Here is an 18,999-nt window from a genome sequence, read left to right on the forward strand (position 1 = left end):
GTTGACAGAAGCTGCCTGAGGAAACGCAGGAGAACCCTCTAGTGTCATTTTCAAGGCAAACAAGGCCCATGGATGCTGTTCAAGTGCCAAGTGATCAAATGTGTACATAAATCAAGTGTTTGATTATTGAGCCTTAATCAAACCACATAATGCTGACAAGACCTCCCTCTGACCCTGTATTACCTCCACACCACATAATGAAGACCGATGTGACTGATTTTTATCATACACTGGGGTGCACAGCATTGAAAGAGGCTTGTTTGTTACAATTAACATCATCTCAGCAAAGGGTTTAAGTTGCAACATACCACCTTAAACTTCAAATGTACACTCACGGGACACCTATTTTGGATACACTTGCACATTCTAGCTAGACCCAAGAAAATAAATTTGTAGTCCAATATTTCTGAATGGTAATTATGGTAACCCCATCCATGTTTGTGTTATATTTCACTATTCACTGATGGTGGAGCGATTCATTTGCCTGACTTCCACGCAGGCAACATGACTTCAATTCCCACTCAGTGACAATAAATGTGTGTGTGAATGGTTGTTTGTCCCCATATGTGCCCTGTGATCGACTGGTGACCAGTCCAGAGTGTCGTGTGTTTTTTGACCGAGGACAGTTAAAAGAGGCTCCAGTTCCCTGTCAACTCAGACAGGATAAGGGGTGCAAATACAAAATGGAAGGATGAAATAGTTCACAATGAAATTCCAGTGTGGTGTTAATTATAATGCAAGCAGTCACCAAGTGACTCCACTGTGTTCCACTAACATGTGTTCACTGTGATGGGTTAAATGCAGAGAACAAATTTCGTGTGCATGCATGTTCATGACAATAAAAGGTGATTCTTCTTCTTCAATGTATTTGCATTGGTCTAGAACTCCACTGTATTTTAATGAGAGGGCAAATATAAGTTCTCGCTGTGATGCAGTGCAGGTCAACACAAATCCAGACCACATTAATAATGCCTCTCAAGTGTTATTAAAGCTTTCCATATTATCGATTTTCACACATCTTTCTGGAATTCAATAAGAGATATTATTTAAAACGTGCTGTAGATTTTCAGGGAAGTTTGGTAGTGCGAACTCATTTACCCGGTGTTGGAATTCCGTTGCATGTACATTTCCGCCACGTCCACGACCGCGGTGGTGATCTTTTGTGCCCCGGCCGCGGTGGTGGCCTCCTCTGCCTCTGCTTCTGCCTCTGTGTTCACCACCAAACCTGCCACCGTCGTTTCCGCCGCGGCCACCTCTTTTCCAACCTCCTCCCCTGACTCTGGTCGGTCTACCTTCCATGACGGTCCACTTTTCCCACCAGACGGCTTTACGTGTCGTACCAAAACCTTTGTGTTGGTGTTATATTGAATAGTGTCCCGCCAAACACGCAATGCAATATGGCATTGGTTCCGGTCTCCGTTTGTGTTTTATTCATTTCGAAAGCGAAATAATTCATAGATATTTAATAGTGAGTGTTAAGGTTAACATAATTTAATCAGGCAAGGAATACATTTTTAATTAGATAGTCACATTAACACAAAAACAGAAACATTGATTTATCAGCTGCAAAATTTGCTTTTAATATGTTTTTAAATAATGTTTAGGTTTATCTTTGTGTCTTGATGTTTTCCTCTATCTTACAGGACATATCTTACTCTCCATGAAGCCACAGAGAAGACCTTCTAAATAATCTTTCAAACTATCCGCTGGGCAAATAGCACATCATCATGGATGTCGATCCTCCAAACAGCACTTTTGACAACGCAACGCATATCCAGTCTGCTCCCCATAGCCTTTGGGAAGTTATCACCATAGCAACAGTCTCTGCCATTGTCAGCTTGATCACAATAGTTGGTAACGTTTTGGTCATGGTATCCTTCAAAGTCAACAGCCAGCTTAAGACAGTAAACAACTATTACCTACTGAGTTTGGCCTTTGCGGACCTCATTATAGGAGTGCTCTCCATGAACTTATACACTACATATATACTGATGGGTTACTGGTCCTTAGGAAGCCTTGCATGTGATCTTTGGCTAGCTGTGGACTATGTAGCCAGCAACGCTTCAGTTATGAATTTACTGGTCATCAGCTTTGACAGATATTTCTCCATCACAAGGCCGCTGACTTACAGAGCTAAGAGGACTCCAAAGAGGGCCGCCCTCATGATAGGCCTTGCATGGTTAGTATCGTTTGTGCTGTGGGCGCCACCCATTCTGTGCTGGAAGTACATTGCAGGAGAAGAAAAGGAATCCGAGGACCAATGTCAGATTCAGTTTTTAACAGAGCCTGTGATCACATTTGGAACAGCCATTGCAGCTTTCTACATCCCAGTCTCTGTTATGACTATTCTCTACTGTAGGATCTACAAGGAGACACAAAGACGCACAAAGGATCTGGCAGAGCTGCAAGGACTCGCAAGAGATCATGTCTCGGAGGGAGCTAAACCGCAGAAAAACATTATTCCCTCTTGCTTCCATTTTACCAGAGAGAGGAGAGAAAGGAGCCAGGCCTCCTGGTCCTCCTCTAACCAAAGTAATGCTACAAAAACTACCATTAGGTCGGACGAAGTGTGGGTCAAAGCTGACCAAATCGCTTCATTTAATAGTTACTCCTCATCTGACGAGGAGGATCGTCACGTATCGATCGAGACCCCGCAAGGATCTTTGAGAGATAACGGTCAAAATGATAATGGCCAAGCGACGGATTATGCAGAAGATCAGTATTTTTCAACCCCCTCAAAAGAAAGCCGTAAGAAGTGCATTTCGTATAAGTTCACACCTGGCTCAAAGGGTAAAAAAGGCAGTCCTGGACCTGCATCTCCTCGAGCCCCCGAAGCCGAGCAGAAAAACGCCTCACCTTCCTCCTCCACTGCCTCCAAGCCGATGGACCCGGGTCTGAAGAACCAGATCACCAAGAGGAAGCGAATGGTGTTGGTGAAGGAGAAGAAGGCGGCCCAGACCCTCAGCGCCATTCTCCTGGCATTCATCCTCACGTGGACTCCGTACAACATTATGGTGCTGATCTCCACATTCTGCGCCACGTGCATCCCTACATCCCTGTGGCACCTGGGCTACTGGCTGTGCTACGTAAACAGCACCGTCAACCCAATGTGCTACGCCCTGTGCAACAAGACCTTCCAGAAGACCTTCCGTATGCTTCTGCTGTGTCAGTGGAGGAGGAAAAGAGGCAAGGACAAGCTGTACTGGTGTGGACAGAATGCCAACGTCAACAACAAAATGACTTGATTGGTTGGTTAACCCCGGTGTCATGTCACCCATTTACCTGGGTCGTGGCAGGGGCTGACTGCATCATGGTCAGGATGCCGTTCAGGCTGTTTGTAAATGGGGCATTAAGTGGGAATTGATCCCACACCAGCTACATGAGTCAGTCAGTAATGTGAACCAGTACACTACCAATGTCCGCTAGTACATCATGTCACATTAGATGCTTGTCACGTTACTATCCCTGCTAAAGTATATTGTGTGGTCAGCATGAAGTGCTGCATGTGATTTTTAATTTTTTTTGTGTGTGAAGTACACGTTGGTCGGAAAACTGATTTTAGACAAATTCAGTCAGATGTTCTACACAGTTATTATAGTAGAGTAAGAAGGAAATGTTTATTTTTTCATTTAGTGTTAGCTGTTGAGTTAGTTGAGTGTCATTGAGTGGCATCTCATACACTGGAAACTGACACTGACATATATTTATGTATGGAATCCTGAAAGCTGCATGTTTTGAAAATGTGAAATTCCTTTAAAAAAAAAACATTTACCATAACACACACACATTGACACATACAGTATATATGAATAATGTAGGCTTGAAATTTTAAAATGATTTATCCTATGAATGAATCATTTAGGTTTAATGACTTGGTAGATTTGAATCGGTATTGACTTTTATTTTTAATCATAGTGGTTCCAGTGCATTTAGTTCCAAGGGCTAATCTGTTGCTCTGCATTATTTTGACAGTGGTAATATGACAAACAGTATGAGATTGTAAACTGCTGTACTTATCAACATTCATATTTAAGTAGAGCAAACTATTAAATGTCAGGTGTTTAGCTCTTGTCTAGACAACTGTCAAGTGCAGTATCTGTAACGACTGGCTTGCAGTATTTCTCTATGATTGATGTCTGATGCTGTAATATAAAAAGAATATTTGCACTTTTATGCCATTTGATGATGTAATGTCAAACTCTGTGCCTTCTGTTCTGCTCAGAGGTCAAATGACTGTGATTGAATCTGTGGTAATTGTCTGTGCAGTTCAGTGAAAGTGAGTCTGTGTAACAATATGAAGAGTGGAATACAAATTCTGTCACAGAATTACAATTTTGTCAGCTATAACATTGCCTCTGTCCTGATTTATATTTTTGAAGTTATTAACCAACATCATAAATTTTACAAGTTCTGTTTTACGATGTCTTAATAGTGAAGCTAAGCATATATTTGACTACAGAAGCAGGTTTCACACTTCCACAAACTGTTGAGTTCCAATACAAGAGCTAAAATTCTGTATAACTAGAATAGAAATGCATGGCAGTTAACTACAACGATGCACCCCACAACTTTCCAGTTGTTTATGTATGTTGTAATATCTCATTTAACATGCATCTTTTCAGTATATACCATGCATCCTCATCAGGGTTGTTGCTGAGCAGGAGCCTATTTTAGCTGACTGGCACACGCTGGTTGCCGGTTATTCGCAAGGGTACTTAGAAACAAGCATTCAGAACTATGGGCAATTTAGTCTTCAATGAACTAACATGCATGTTTTTGGCGTGTGTGAGGAAGCCGGAGAACCTGAAGACAACCTATACAAGCTTAGGGAGAACATGCAAACTCCACAAAGGAGGGCCTAAACTGAGATTTGTAACCTGAACCTCAGAACTGAGGCAGACATGCTAACCACTAGGGTACCATGTTGCGTGTAGCTAAACAATGTAACCAGAATATTACCCACTTCTTAGAGAAAAATTTTATTAGATTTAATTATAATATGCAGTTCTACCAAATACAGATGCCAGTGAGTGTAGGTGCACTTAGTTTTTCAAGTTACAAAGTAAATTACATTTTATTTGGCCAGTGTCTGTACCTTCTTTTGAAAACCGTGAAAAAATAAACAAAAAAATACAGTAATTTTGTTTGAGAAGCAAATGTAGTCTTTGTTTCAAGTGAAAAGAATGCCCTTTCATTTTACACAAAATTAGGTAACGCAGATGACGCTTTACAACATTGGTTTAATATACCGTAATTTATTTATTCAGGCTTTTAAATAAGATCTTAACATCAGTCTTAAAATTAATTCAATTCATTTTCATTCACAGTCATAACGAAAAAAAAAAAACAATATGTAAAGATGTCTTTCAGGTAGTGGAATTAGCAGCAAAGCACAACAAAGGATCAGCACAGAAAAGATTGATATGGATTAGAATCACATATTAGCAGTGAATGAAGAAAAATTTCTTGTGAGAGTATTTCTGTTAGAACTTTATAAACAAAAACATGTATTTGTAGATTCTAAATAGTTTGCATTTGTTCATAAAGAGAACTGTACAACAGACCCATGAAAGGGGAAAAAAGACACTTAAAAATCCTGCATCCATGACTTGACGTGCTTTTTCAGGCGTATGAGGTATGCGTACTACCTCCTCTTGACAGCCGGCCTGGTGCCCTTGCTGCTGCCACCCGCCTTGCTGGAACCCTTGGAGCCGGAGAACAGCTTGGTCATGAGCTCAGACACATCTGGGAGCTCGGGGTTGGGGTTCAGCATATTCATGGATTGCTCCATTTCCTGTGAGGTCAAGTAAGAAAACAGGTTTACTTCATTGCTTAGATTAGTAAGACAGTCGAAAGAGTCAAATCTCATTAAATCAGGCTGTAAATTAATTTGCTAATTTAAGAATATATCAAGTTTTAGTCCACTGCAGTCTTTTAGCTCTAGTTATTGGAGCCATTCACTGACATCACTGATTTTTTTTAGTATAATTTTGTGTTTTCTGTAGCTTTTCATTGATTTCATAAATGCAGCACACGACAATTGTTTTTTAAACTAATTCACTGCCAATTACCAATTTTACCAATCAGTCGAATTCAAGCTTTAAAATGTCAAAGTGGAGTAGTAAACTGGCCTCATTGACTAGTAGACTATTTGGATCAAACCCTAGTAGTGCTCGCTGAGTTTCATTGTTACGTATTCAATTCAATGAAGCAGGTCTATTACTGAAATCCTTCCACTTCCATATTTAAGGATTTTCCTACCTTTCTCATTTCTGGATCATTGGTGTTGACCACTTTGGGCAGTAGAACAATAATCAGTAGTGGCAGCACCATCATCATAACCTGTATGGGCAACAAAGTCAGAGAAGTAAAATATTGGTGCCAGAAGCACATGGGAGTCTACCGTCACAACTCCCCCTTCAGGACATACAACCTATTACAGCGTGAATGTGAAAGGTTCGGGACAAAAAAAGAAAAGAAAAGAAATCCTCTAAAACTGTACAAACCAGAGGTTTCAAGAGAATAATATACAAGGTACAGCTAAGGTTAAGTGAACTCACATTCAGAGCAATAAGAAACCATCTTAAATATATTGAACTTGTTATCCAAGTTAAAATCAAGTGTTTTGTTTTAATGCTCAACAATTAAGTGAATGTACTTGTTTTTACACTTGTGACCATTGTAATTCATCATTAAAGACTGATTGTTTAATACTTTTGATGTTATATCTATTTTTACAATTGTATGGCAACAAAATTAAAAAAAAATTAAAAAAAAGGTAAAAAGTACACATTTCCTGTACAGTGCAAGGTTTTCTTATGGTGAGTTTGACCCTGGATGCATATTTCTATTATCATAGTTTTGAAATTTGAATAATTCTGACTTTGACCAGCCTCTCCAATAGGGATTGCGTCCAACCTTAAAAGTTATAGAAATGAATATTGAATATAGTAATGAATATTTTGGACAGCACCCCAACCTTTTGAGTCTTTCTACTTTCTGTATACTTTTTTTCTTACTATTAAGAATAATTAGCACAACACAGCTCAACGTAGGAGTTTCATGTTTCAGTTAAATAAAATAAAAAATAAACCAATAAATGGTCACAGTCAACCACAATATACCCAACCAGTGGGGGAGTGTGAAACAACACATATTTATTCTGATTGTTAACTATGACTTCATATTTTACCATTGGGTTCATGAGGAAATCAGTCCAGCCCCAAGTTTCCCTCTTCATGAAGTAGCTTTGAATCCCACTCGCCCTTACTTGGAGAGGATATGGTTGGCGGATTACTTCTGAGGTCTTAATGTAGTTCACAAGACGAGCTCTGGAAAATAGCGAAGGGTAACGTGAGTGAGGAGTAAAGCAGCACATTTGAACTCAATTTAAATGAGGGTTTCACGGGACGCACTGACCTCATTTTCCCCTTGGATGTAATATCAACACGCACCGGCTCAAATCTGTATCCCGGAGTGACAATTTCGACAACGTATGACCCAGATGGGACATCATTTACTGCAAAAGTGCCATCAGTTCTGCAACAAAAGTGTAAAACAACTTTTTGTACCCTTCATAGACCACACCTATCACCTTGTTTATCTATCTGTCCATCCATTTACTATAGTGCTTATCCTCATTAGGGTCACTGGAGCCTATCCAAGCTGACTTTGGGCAAGAAGCACCCTGGACATGCTGAACTGGCCGCCAGTCATTGCAGGATGACATGAATAATTTTTCGGCATGCACTCATGTCTTCTGACCTTAACAATACCATTACTAGCATTTTTGACACCCTAAAAAAACAATGTCTATTTGTGTAAATTGAAGGTCAGTTTCTATTATCTCAGAGGTAAATAAGATGATATCCAAAGTAGGTGTTGAGACTATTCTCTGCATTTCCATCAGTGTATAAAACGGTTTATCTTCTTTTATATGACTTAAATGTACTTCTCCCAAACTCAAAACGACTCTCTGCTTGTTGTTTTGCTATAACATTAGCTATCAGGACACTGCCAGGCCTGACCTCGCCACAACGTAAACGGTGTTCCATATTATAAAGTCGTGTTTCGATAATGACAGTTTAATGAAAATGTTATTTTGCAGTCAACTGACCAAGCCTCAAAGGACCAGTAATCAATGAGGTCGTGGAGAAGCAGATTTGCTCGATGGAAACTAGCTAGCAGGCTAATGCTACGTTGCTTGGTTAATTCATTAGCCTCCATATATGTAAATGTTTTGTTTTACCTCAAAAATCCTACGTAGTCTTCCCCGTCTACAAGAACTCGTGCTGTGGAGACCCAGTCTTGTGTTTTTACACCCGGAACGATGGCCCTTCCCTCGATTTTAAACCGATCTGCGGTGGTCTGTGTCGATACACCTGCGCCAGGCCCCGTTTCCACATCGGTGAAACACGAAGCCACAACGAACGTGGCCTGAAGCAAAAGCGACAAGAGCGGTATTCTTTCCCTGTTGGACATTGTACTGGTCAAAATTAAATAAAAGCCGGCTTTAAAGGTAAGCGCGTCAACATGAAATCTTTGGTCGGCAGAGGAAGACACCGCACATCAACCGTGCGCACGGACATTGACGTCACTTCAACAAGGAAAGCTTTATTGTTCCGACGATAGACACACGAATTTCCTGTATTAAATAACGACGCTAATTTTTGAAGCGCATTAGATTTATAGTTTAGTTTTGTTGTTTGTTATTGTTTTATTGTTTGTCATTTAAGGCCATACTCCTGAAGACTGCAACCACAATAAAAAGGAAAAAAATATCTTTATCAAATTTATTTAAAAGATTAAAAGAATAACTTGTCTTGACATAAAGTTCAAATGACACAAAATGGAGGACACAAGATGCACACTCATAACTTAAGACTGATGCAAATTCAAGTTCCCGATTCCAAAGAATTCAGGTTTATAACATCCAAACAGCGGGCCCATTCACGAATCCAAGTGCATTTGCATTCTGTGGCGACAACGGATGTAGTGAGAAACAACTGGCTTGGCTGGCACTACATAGGGCAACATATATCCGGTCTCATGGAGGTCCTCGATATGTCCCCCTTTCCTCAGACGGTCCACTTCAATGTGAAGCAGTCACTTGCTGTGCTTCTTTTGCAGAATTGTGCTCCCAGCCCTGCTTAAGTGTCTCCAGCAATAACGAGTTGTTTTGAAGTGTCAAATTTGTTTTCAGTTAGGAGGTTTTGAGTAACAAAACCATGATCCTGTCCATATGTTGGATGTCATCATCCATACAAAAACACAGCCGTGATCCGGCAGTAGTGGTCACATCCTCAGCGTGCTACATGAACTGTCAGGGTAGCTGAAGGACATACGCTTCAATGGCCTGCAACATTGAGAGAGGGGACAGCATTACCTCACCTGTCTGATTGTAAAACAATGCTAAGAATGTTATTAAATACACTACGCAAACACAAATGAAACAGCTGGTAGAGTAATTCAAATACAGTGTGGGCCAAAAATATGTACATGCATAAATTAACTTATGGAAGAAAGGGCTACAAGGATGGAAGGGAAGAAGGATGGCGAGAAGGGGCTCAGTACCACTATTAGGGTCTACACCAGGTTAAGACACTAAAACCCACACACAGACTAGAAACCCAAATTAACATGGTTAGTAGGTGTAGGCTTAATAGCAACTGGCAGACTGCACATCCTAAAGCAACAGGATGTGGGTTGTTATAACATGTATTTATTTTGAACAAGATCAATATTTTAACAAGTTTTAATAATGTTATGTTATGCTAATGTTAGGAGAGCTATGAGCATAGCAGGACACAATCACTAAGCATCTAAACAAGATTAACAGCTTTACTTGGTCTGATAAATGCTAACTAACATTTTGGTCAACACCTAAACACGTACACAATCACTTTTTCTCACCTTTGCCAGGTCTCCAGTAGAACCTGAAACCAGACATAGCTTGGCTCCATCCTTCCACAAGTCCCTTAGACGATGATTCAAGACTGCAATGTTCCTGGAGTTGGAAGGGAGAAAGAAAAACTCAATTCACCAACACAGCATGTGTTGACTTTGGCCTTTTTCCCTAGAAGAAACCTTAATCCACTTCAGAAGCAGTGTAATCACATGCTGGTCTTATCTAGCATGACCAGTTGTTACACTATGAAGCAAGTGAGAATAGTTTGTACTATTTCAGAACCATGCAACATTAGCATATTGCAAAAATGTTTCCTTTCAAGCATTTAATTTTTATGTTCATCAGTATTTCCAACTGTTGAAAAGCAGCATACAAAGCTGCTTTGGGAGCTACTAAAGACTAATCTCTGTCTGTGATGTCCAGAACTACATGCTGCACCCACCTGTTGTCCAAACTGTCCTGCAGTCTTTTCTCTCTCTTGGAAAGGTCTGGCCACCATTTCCTAATGACAGCCTGAACCCAGTGTAAAGCCACAACTATCTGTCTAACAAAAGGACAAAACACATATGACAACAATAAAAGATGACCTGTGATTTCAGGGGAAGAATGTACAAGAGTAGCGGTAGTAGAGTTTAGCTGCTTTAATAGGTCAGCTAATGTAATTTGGGTGAGTGAAAATTTATTTTTTAGGCTGAAACATTCACTTTAACCGATTGATAACTACTTGCCAGTGAGAGTCAGACCACTTTCATAGATATGGGGTGACACTTACTCTTCATATTTACTGGCGAGGATCACTTTGACTTGGGGTACGAGGTCAACGCAGCATCCAGGTGAAAAACACGATGATTCAGTTTGAAGACTGGAAAAACAAAAAACAAGGAAGGGAAAAATTTGTAAGCAAGTTGATTAATAGAAAACTAGAACTAGTATAATGCCTTTTAATGTGGTGTTTAGCTCAACGGTGGGCAATTAATTTTTCAAAGGGGCCAAGCCAAAAAGTAATGGTTGTTGAGAGCCACGCAAGATTTTAAATTCAATTGTGTTCCATATTAATTTAATGTATTCATTATAAAGCAGTAACTTGTACTTCTTTTAGAAGGTGCTGCTTGTATAGATATGGTACGTTGTTATAATTAGGAAATATAAATGCCAATCAAAATTATATGCAGTCATTAAAATTACAAATGCAGTACACTTTACATTTATGTCACTATTTAATCAACATTCACAAAACCCATTTACAGTGAACTAGTGATGTCCTAATCTGATCACGTGATCGAAAATCGGGGTCGATCACGTGATCGAAAATCGGGGTCGATCACGTGATCGAAAATCGGGGTCGATCACGTGATCGATTTTCAGCTGATCGAGACTGGTTGAAAAAGATCGGTTTAGACATTTTAAAGGTTATAAGGTGACAAAATAATTCAAAGGTACAAAGGTCTTGCTGAATGAAACAGTATTAGCTTTCTTTTATATTACACAATATAACTTTGTTTTAGTACCAGCGTAGAAGTACTAACAGTGACACGCGCAGTGTGCACGCACACACACACACACACACACACACACACACACGCACACGCACACACACACACACACACACACACACACACAGTGCCCTATGCAACACAGAGTGTTGTGGGCGGTTATTATAAAAAAATGCTTGCAATACCTCTACATTATTATTTATTAATATGATGAATTGAAATTTTGGTACAGATTTTAGCAAGAATCATGGAAGATGACAAATTATTCGTTTCGCGGCCCACATAGAATGATGTGGCGGGCTGGATATGGCCCCCAGGCCTTGAGTTTTGACACCTGTGCTCTAAAGTCAAGGTTTTATTAGGTTGACTGCTTGAGCCTCAAATTTTCCATTTCCATTAATTCTGTTAAATGAGGTTGACCAGCATCCCGTACCTTAGTGGTTCAATTGCAAAGCATAATTACAACTCCTGAGAAACTCAAATGAGACTCACTCGTTTGTTATGACAGGTAACAGGTCAAGCAGCACTCCTGTGTCTTGAATTCTGTGGATCAAAGAGCATTAAGATGTCAACTGACATCAAAAGTGACAATATCAAAATATGCAGCATAAATAGAAAATGTTGTACATAATTAGATAAGCCACTAATTCAATGGCGTTTCTTCGCCATAGTGTTAGGGCCACTTTAAGTCGAAGATTCCTTCCAAAAAGGATGTGAGACACTGCTTCGTGATCCTTTGATAGCTATGGGAAAACAATATAGAAAAGGTGTCAGTAAAGCAAACCAAGGTTTCAAGTTTAAACTTCAATGGGCATTCTGACCTCAGTAAAGTCACTGTACTTGGAGCTGGGCCCTGCCATCTTCGAGGCCTCTGCTACATTCACAGTGGGCCTGCACTTATCTTTGTTGTGATTGCCCCGCACATCCAAGCATGTCACCTCGTTTTCTTTGTTGGCCATGCCGGGGTTACGGGCTCGACCAACATCGGATGTTTTAAGGTGCAGCTTTAAGCCCACCTCCAGGGAGAGAGAACTCTTCCTCCTGCAAAGTGAGGACCTCTTTTCCTTTCCTGGACTGTGTACTCCGTAATGCACTGGGAATCTGTTAATGGGGAAAAAGATGTTAAAGTTGACTTTATTTACCGATAATACAATACTAGACTGTGAAGGGGTGTTTTACAGGTCCAGTGACTAAAGGGGGTTAACTGTGTGACACATCCCTATAACCATGGATTAGAGACTCACCTTTCCTTATCTAATTCGTCCTTATTTCTAATATCCACCTAAAACAGAAGGATAGGGGATGAGGCCACTACGGCCACGTCTCTACCACAACAATACCACTGCACTACAATGCACTATTTCACTGTCACGAGGAATTTCTAAACAACCACACACAATAAGGCATGCTACTATGCTACTAGCGGACACGCTCCATACCTGCTTCATGGTCTTTGAAAGATGCAGGCGAGATCACAAGAGGCCATTAGACTTTTTCTTCTTGACCTTAGAGAATTGCTGTTGATAGAAAAGCAGATCACTTGTCACAATTTAGGTAAACTATAAAGGAGAAAACAATACAGGGAAACCTGTCATATATATATATGAAAAACCATGGACGAACATCAGGTGGTGTTTAGTCAATTTAAGTTATGACTATACGGATTTTGAAAAGGGAAAAAAAAAAAACAACAACACGCCTAACGCAAACACAATTGGTGTGATGCTATGATACTAGTTTAAGCATTAGCTTGACTAGCGGAACAAATGTCGTCCTTACCATAGCATATTTTCCCCAACCGTACGAATATCAACAACACGGCGGCAGATATTTAAAGTGCCATTTACAACACTCCATTTTCGGAACGTCCTTCGACGCGTTAGCCAAGTTAAGTCTACAGCTAGTCACCTGCAGCTGTTAGCATTTAGCTTAGCCAGGGAACATAGACCACTTAGCTAGGCTGCTAACTGTGAGCAAACTAGCCGCTTAGCCTTTAAAACTTACCTATCACAAACCTCACTTCCAAGGCACTAGCGAGATTCAAACATCACATTTAAATACCAACCGAGGCATTTTGTCAACTGACATGTATTCTCTTCAGATGTATAAGTCCAACACGTGAAAAACTGGTTACACTGTACTAGGCCAACCAACTCTTGTTGAGCGTTCGCTGGCGTTTCAGAAGTTTTTGCACCATTCAAATGGATCCACCGCTGTTGTGTGGGGATTGTGGGATTGATTTTGGCACACGAATGTGGACTTTTGGCGACCGCTGCTGGACCTCTATAGAAACGCCAATCTATGTTGCTACTCCCATAGATATAAATAGGTAGATGCACCAGCGCAATGAAGACGCGAGGTCGACCAACGTGTTGATTTAACGGCCATGTTGGAAAGGTCGACGTTCCCATAGAAGACTATGCATGGACACTGAAATTAAGTCGTTACTTGCTTATTTCTTCGGTTGCTTATTTAAATCGGTTGTCTGGGGGCTTTATGCCCCTGGCAGGGTCACCCATGACAAACATGTCCTAGGTGAGGGACCAGACAAAGCACGGCTCAAAGACCCCTAATGATGACGACAAACAATGGACTTCGTTTTCCCTTGCCCGGACGCGGGCCACCGGGGCCCCCCACTGGAGCCAGGCCTGGTGGTGGGGCTCGAAGGCGAGCGCCTGGTGGCCGGGCCTGCACCCATGGGGCCCGGCCGGGCACAGCCCGAAAGGGTAACGTGGGTCCCCCTTCCCATGGGCTCACCACCTGTGGGAGGGGCCATAGGGGTCGGGTGCAGTGTGAGCTGGGCGGTGGCCGAAGGCGGGGACCTTGGCGATCCGATCCCCGGCTACAGAAGCTGGCTCTAGGGACGTGGAATGTCACCTCTCTGGCAGGGAAGGAGCCCGAGCTGGTGTGTGAGGTCGAGAAGTTCCGACTCGATATAGTCGGACTCGCCTCCACACACACCTTGGGCTCTGGTACCAGTCCTCTCGAGAGGGGTTGGACTCTCTTCCACTCTGGAGTTGCCCATGGTGAGAGGCGCCGAGCAGGTGTGGGTATACTTATTGCCCCCCGGCTCGGCGGCTGTACGTTGGGGTTCACCCCGGTGGACGAGAGGGTAGCCTCCCTCCGCCTTCGGGTGGGGGGTAGGGTCGTGACTGTTGTTTGTGCCTATGCACCAAACAGCAGTTCAGAGTACCCACCCTTTTTGGAGTCCTTGGAGGGGGTGCTGGAAAGCGCTCCCGCTGGGGACTCCATTGTTCTGTTGGGGGACTTCAATGCTCACGTGGGTAATGACAGTGAGACCTGGAAGGGCGCGATTGGGAGGAACGGCCCCCCTGATCAGAACCCGAGCGGTCTTCTGTTATTGGACTTCTGTGATCGTCACGGATTGTCCATAACGAACACCATGTTCAAGCATAAGGGTGTCCACACGTGCACTTGGCACCAGGACACCCTAGGTCGCAGTTCGATGATCGACTTTGTGGTCGTGTCATCGGACTTGCGGCCGCATGTCTTGGACACTCGGGTGAAGAGAGGGGCGGAGCTGTCAACTGATCACCACCTGGTGGTGAGTTGGCTCCGATGGTGGGGGAAGATGCCGGTCCGACGTGCCAGGCCCAAACGTATTGTGAGGGTCTGCTGGGAACGTCTGGCAGAATCTCCTGTCAGAAGGAGTTTCAACTCCCACCTCCGACAGAACTTTGCTCATGTTCCGGGGGAGGCGGGGGACATCGAGTCCGAGTGGACCATGTTCCGCGCCTCCATTGCTGAGGCGGCCGACCGGAGCTGTGGCCGTAAGGTGGTCGGTGCCTGTCGTGGCAGCAATCCCCGAACCCGTTGGTGGACACCAACGGTGAGGGATGCCGTCAAGCTGAAGAAGGAGTCCTATCGGGCCTTTTTGGCCTCTGGGACTCCTGAGGCAGCTGATGGGTACCGGCTGGCCAAGCGGAATACAGCTCTGGTGGTCGCTGAAGCAAAAACCCGGGCATGGGAGGAGTTCGGTGAGGTGAAAAAGACTTCTGGACGGCTTCGAGGAAATTCTGGTCCACCATCCGACATCTCAGGAGAGGAAAGCAGTGTACCACCAACACTGTGTATAGTGGGGATGGGGCACTGCTGACCTCGACTCGGGACGTTGCGAGTCGGTGGGGAGAATACTTCGAAGACCTCCTCAATTCCACCGACACGCCTTCCCATGGGGAAGCAGAGTGTGGGTTCTCTGAGGCGGGCGCTCCTATCTCTGGGTTTGAGGTCACCGAGTTAGTTAAAAAGCTCCTCGGTGGCAGGGCCCCGGGGGTGGATGAGATTCGCCCGGAGTTCCTAAAGGCTCTGGATATTGTGGGGCTGTCTTGGTTGACACGCCTCTGCAACATCGCGTGGACATCAGGGACAGTGCCTCTGGATTGGCAGACTGGGGTGGTGGTCCCCCTTTTTAAGAAGGGGGACCGGAGGGTGTGTTCCAACTACAGGGGGATCACACTGCTCAGCCTCCCTGGTAAGGTCTATTCAGGGGTGCTGGAGAGGACGGTCCGTCGGGAAGTCGAATCTCAGATTCAGGAGGAGCAGTGTGGTTTTCGTCCTGGCCGTGGAACAGTGGACCAGCTCTACACCCGCGGCAGGGTCCTCGAGGGTGCATGGGAGTTCGCCCAACCAGTCTACATGTGTTTTGTGGACTTGGAGAAGGCGTTCGACCGTGTCCCTCGGGGAGTCCTGTGGAGAGTGCTTCGGGAGTATGGGGTACCGAACCCCCTGATACGGGCTGTTCGGTCCCTGTACGACCGGAGTCAGAGTTTGGTCCGCATATCCGGCAGTAAGTCGGACTCGTTCCCGGTGAGGGTTGGACTCCGCCAAGGCTGCCCTTTGTCGCCGATTCTGTTCATAACTTTAGAACAGAGGGTGTCCGGTTTAGTGGCCTCAGTATTGCATCTCTGGATTTATTGCATCTCTGGATTTTGCATCTCTGGATTTTGCAGATGATGTGGTTCTGTTGGCTTCATCAAGCCGTGACCTCCAACTCTCAATGGAGCAGTTCTCAGCCGAGTGTGAAGCGGCTGGGATGAGAAGCAGCACCTCCAAATCTGAGACCATGGTCCTCAGTCGGAAAAGGGTGGCATGCCATCTCCAGGTCGGGGATGAGATCCTGCCCCAAGTGGAGGAATTCAAGTATCTTGGGGTCTTGTTCACGAGTGAGGGAAGAATGGAACGGGAGATCGACAGGCGGATCGGTGCAGCGTCTGCAGTGATGCGGACTTTGTATCGGTCCGTTGTGGTAAAGAAAGAGCTAAGCCGAAAGGCGAAGCTCTCAATTTACCGGTCGATCTTCGTTCCTACCCTCACCTATGGTCATGAGCTGTGGGTCGTATCCCGGATACAAGCGGACAAAATGAGTTTCCTCCGCAGGGTGTCCGGGCTCTCCCTTAGAGATAGGGTGAGAAGCTCGGTCATCCGGGAGGATCTCAGAGTAGAGCCGCTGCTCCTCCGCATTGAGAGGAGCCAGATGAGGTGGCTGGGGCATCTGATTCGGATGCCTCCCGGACGTCTCCCTGGTGAGGTGTTCCGGGCATGTCCCAGCGGGAGGAGACCCCGGGGACGACCCAGGACACGCTGGAGAGACTACATCCTTCGGCTGGCCTGGGAGCGCCTCGGGATCCCCCCGGAAGAGCTGGATGAAGTGGCTGGGGAGAGGGAAGTCTGGGCGTCCCTCGTGAAGCTACTGCCCCCGCGACCCGACCAGGATAAGCGGTAGAGAATGGATGGATGGATGGATGGATATATATATATATATATATATATATATATATATATATATATATATAGTATACTCCCACAAAGCCATCCGCTCCATTCCTTCAATAATTTTTAGGTTGCCTCTGCTATAAACAGTCCTCTGTGCTGATAAAAGTGATCAAAAGGAAATATGTAATGAGAATATAATGAGATATAATCATGATGATGATGAGAATATAATAAGATGACATTTTGAATGTTTATTGCACTCTTTGGAGCAGCAAATACTCCATTGCCTTCCTGCGGAGCTCTGAATAATTTGACAGAAATGTTGAACTGGCTGCCACTTTTCCTCTCCAGACACATTTTCTTCTCCTTTGATTTTATTTGCAGTAAGCAGACAAGGATCCTAATTCAGCCATGGTGGCAGAGACTCGCTCTGAGAACAGAGATGCAGTGTACGAAGCAATTCTCGCAGTATTACATAATGTCAACACAATTAGCAAAATTAACTTGCAAAGGATTCAAGTAAATTCAAAGGCAGCAGGCCAAAGTATTCTCACTGTCTGATCAAATGGCTTCATGAGTCCAAGAGGAATGAGAGGCAGGCAAGATTAAAAACAGTCTGTGTAAAACAATGCAGAAATTATCGCGAAAAAGGCAATTAAATAGAAATTTGGGAATAGCCCATGCAGAGCCCAGACCTGAATCCTATTGAAAATATGCGGGGTGCCCTGAAGGAGGCTTTGCACACTGGATGGCCTCCCAATTTCACCTTTGCAAAAAAATTGTAGCTAAAATCTAGACATACCATGCATCGACTGTACAATAATCAAAAGCTCATGCAACAGAGTATTAGTCAAAAATATGTGCACACTTATGCATCCGTATTATTCCGTCAAGTAAGAAAAGCGTGAGGGGAGAGATTATGTTGTGATGATTTTGTTTGTTGTGCTCAAAATGGGTCCATTTTTATTAGGTGGCCACTGGGAAAACTGCAGGGGGAGAGTTCGTAGTGGTATTTAGCATTATACAAACACAACGAACCAGTTTTGTATACCGCTTATCCTCATTAGGGTTGCAAGTGAGCTGGAGCCAATCCGAGCTTATTTTGGGTGAGAGGCAGGGTACATCCTGGACTGGTCACCATTTAATCGCATATAGAATAAATAAGCATTCACACTCACATTCACGCCTACAGACAACTGAGTATCTTCAACGTGGAGAAAACCATGGAGAACATGCAAACTCCGCACAGGAAGGCCTGAGGCAATATTCGAACGCTGAACCTAAGAACTATGAAGCAGACGTGGTAACCACTAGGTCAACATGCTGCCTGTACCAAACCCATGTAATTAAATTCAACACAATTAGAGAGGGGGATTACACAAAGGAGAGCCAATACATCGATCTTAATGAAGGCACAAACTGAGGAATATATTCATTTTATTTCTGCAGATGGAGGGACCCCTCAAGAATACATATTTTACTCTATCAATAGTGGCAACAAAAAACGATTGGTTGAAGACCCTAAATTGTCCATACTGTAGATGTGAATGTGAGTGTGAATGCTTGTTTGTGCCCTGTGATTGGCTGATGACGAGAGCAACCAGTTCAGGGTGTACCCCACTTCAAGTCAGTATAATATTATATACTATAGTCATAATAATAAATATTATCATCCATCCATCCATCGTACATTATGCTTATCTTCAAGGGTGAACTGGAGCTTGTTACAGTTGACTGTGCACACCCTAGACTGGTTGCCTGTTAATCACAGGGCATATATAGATTATTATTATTATTATTATTATTATTATTCATCGTGCATATCGCCATGCCAGTTGTACTCTGAAAACGTTTCCATTTCCAACG

At 43.4% G+C, this 18,999-nt stretch overlaps 4 protein-coding genes across 9 annotated transcripts in view; 1 reads left to right on the top strand and 3 right to left on the bottom strand.

Moving 5' to 3' along the window:
- The window catches only part of aven (apoptosis, caspase activation inhibitor), a 25,259-nt gene extending 23,871 nt beyond the window's left edge, over window positions 1-1,388 (bottom strand). The window contains exon 1 of the mRNA XM_061753095.1: window positions 1,099-1,388. Coding sequence (XP_061609079.1) covers window positions 1,099-1,299 — 201 coding nt within the window. The 5' untranslated portion in view covers window positions 1,300-1,388. The remainder of the gene's footprint in view (window positions 1-1,098) is intronic.
- Window positions 1-4,347, top strand: part of chrm5b (cholinergic receptor, muscarinic 5b) — a 12,573-nt gene extending 8,226 nt beyond the window's left edge. For all 3 annotated transcript variants that reach the window (XM_061753091.1, XM_061753092.1, XM_061753094.1), the window contains one exon: window positions 1,644-4,347. In XM_061753091.1, the coding sequence (XP_061609075.1) occupies window positions 1,728-3,245 (1,518 nt within the window). In that variant the 5' untranslated portion in view covers window positions 1,644-1,727 and the 3' untranslated portion in view covers window positions 3,246-4,347. The remainder of the gene's footprint in view (window positions 1-1,643) is intronic.
- An 873-nt stretch (window positions 4,348-5,220) lies between these two features.
- emc7b (ER membrane protein complex subunit 7b) lies at window positions 5,221-8,613 on the bottom strand. The gene is made up of 5 exons (XM_061753100.1): window positions 8,249-8,613; window positions 7,420-7,539; window positions 7,193-7,331; window positions 6,262-6,342; window positions 5,221-5,794 (listed from the first exon to the last, which is right to left on the bottom strand). The coding sequence occupies exons 1-5, from the start codon at window positions 8,479-8,481 to the stop codon at window positions 5,645-5,647; spliced, it is 723 nt and encodes a 240-aa protein (XP_061609084.1). The 5' UTR covers window positions 8,482-8,613; the 3' UTR covers window positions 5,221-5,644.
- A 152-nt stretch (window positions 8,614-8,765) lies between these two features.
- katnbl1 (katanin p80 subunit B-like 1) lies at window positions 8,766-13,662 on the bottom strand. Of its 4 annotated transcripts, none has more exons than XM_061753097.1 (10): window positions 13,487-13,662; window positions 12,840-12,917; window positions 12,645-12,682; window positions 12,222-12,501; window positions 12,028-12,143; window positions 11,893-11,943; window positions 10,680-10,769; window positions 10,350-10,451; window positions 9,913-10,006; window positions 8,766-9,355 (listed from the first exon to the last, which is right to left on the bottom strand). In XM_061753097.1, the coding sequence occupies exons 2-10, from the start codon at window positions 12,846-12,848 to the stop codon at window positions 9,323-9,325; spliced, it is 813 nt and encodes a 270-aa protein (XP_061609081.1). In that variant the 5' UTR covers window positions 12,849-12,917; window positions 13,487-13,662; the 3' UTR covers window positions 8,766-9,322. The 4 variants fall into 4 exon arrangements, with proteins under 4 accessions (XP_061609081.1, XP_061609082.1, XP_061609080.1 ...); XM_061753098.1 differs by having other exon boundaries at window positions 13,466-13,662; XM_061753096.1 differs by having other exon boundaries at window positions 13,405-13,662.
- Window positions 13,663-18,999: the final 5,337 nt, after the last annotated feature.

This window comes from Phyllopteryx taeniolatus, chromosome 18, assembly GCF_024500385.1.
Source record: "Phyllopteryx taeniolatus isolate TA_2022b chromosome 18, UOR_Ptae_1.2, whole genome shotgun sequence".
Lineage (NCBI taxonomy): Eukaryota > Metazoa > Chordata > Actinopteri > Syngnathiformes > Syngnathidae > Phyllopteryx > Phyllopteryx taeniolatus.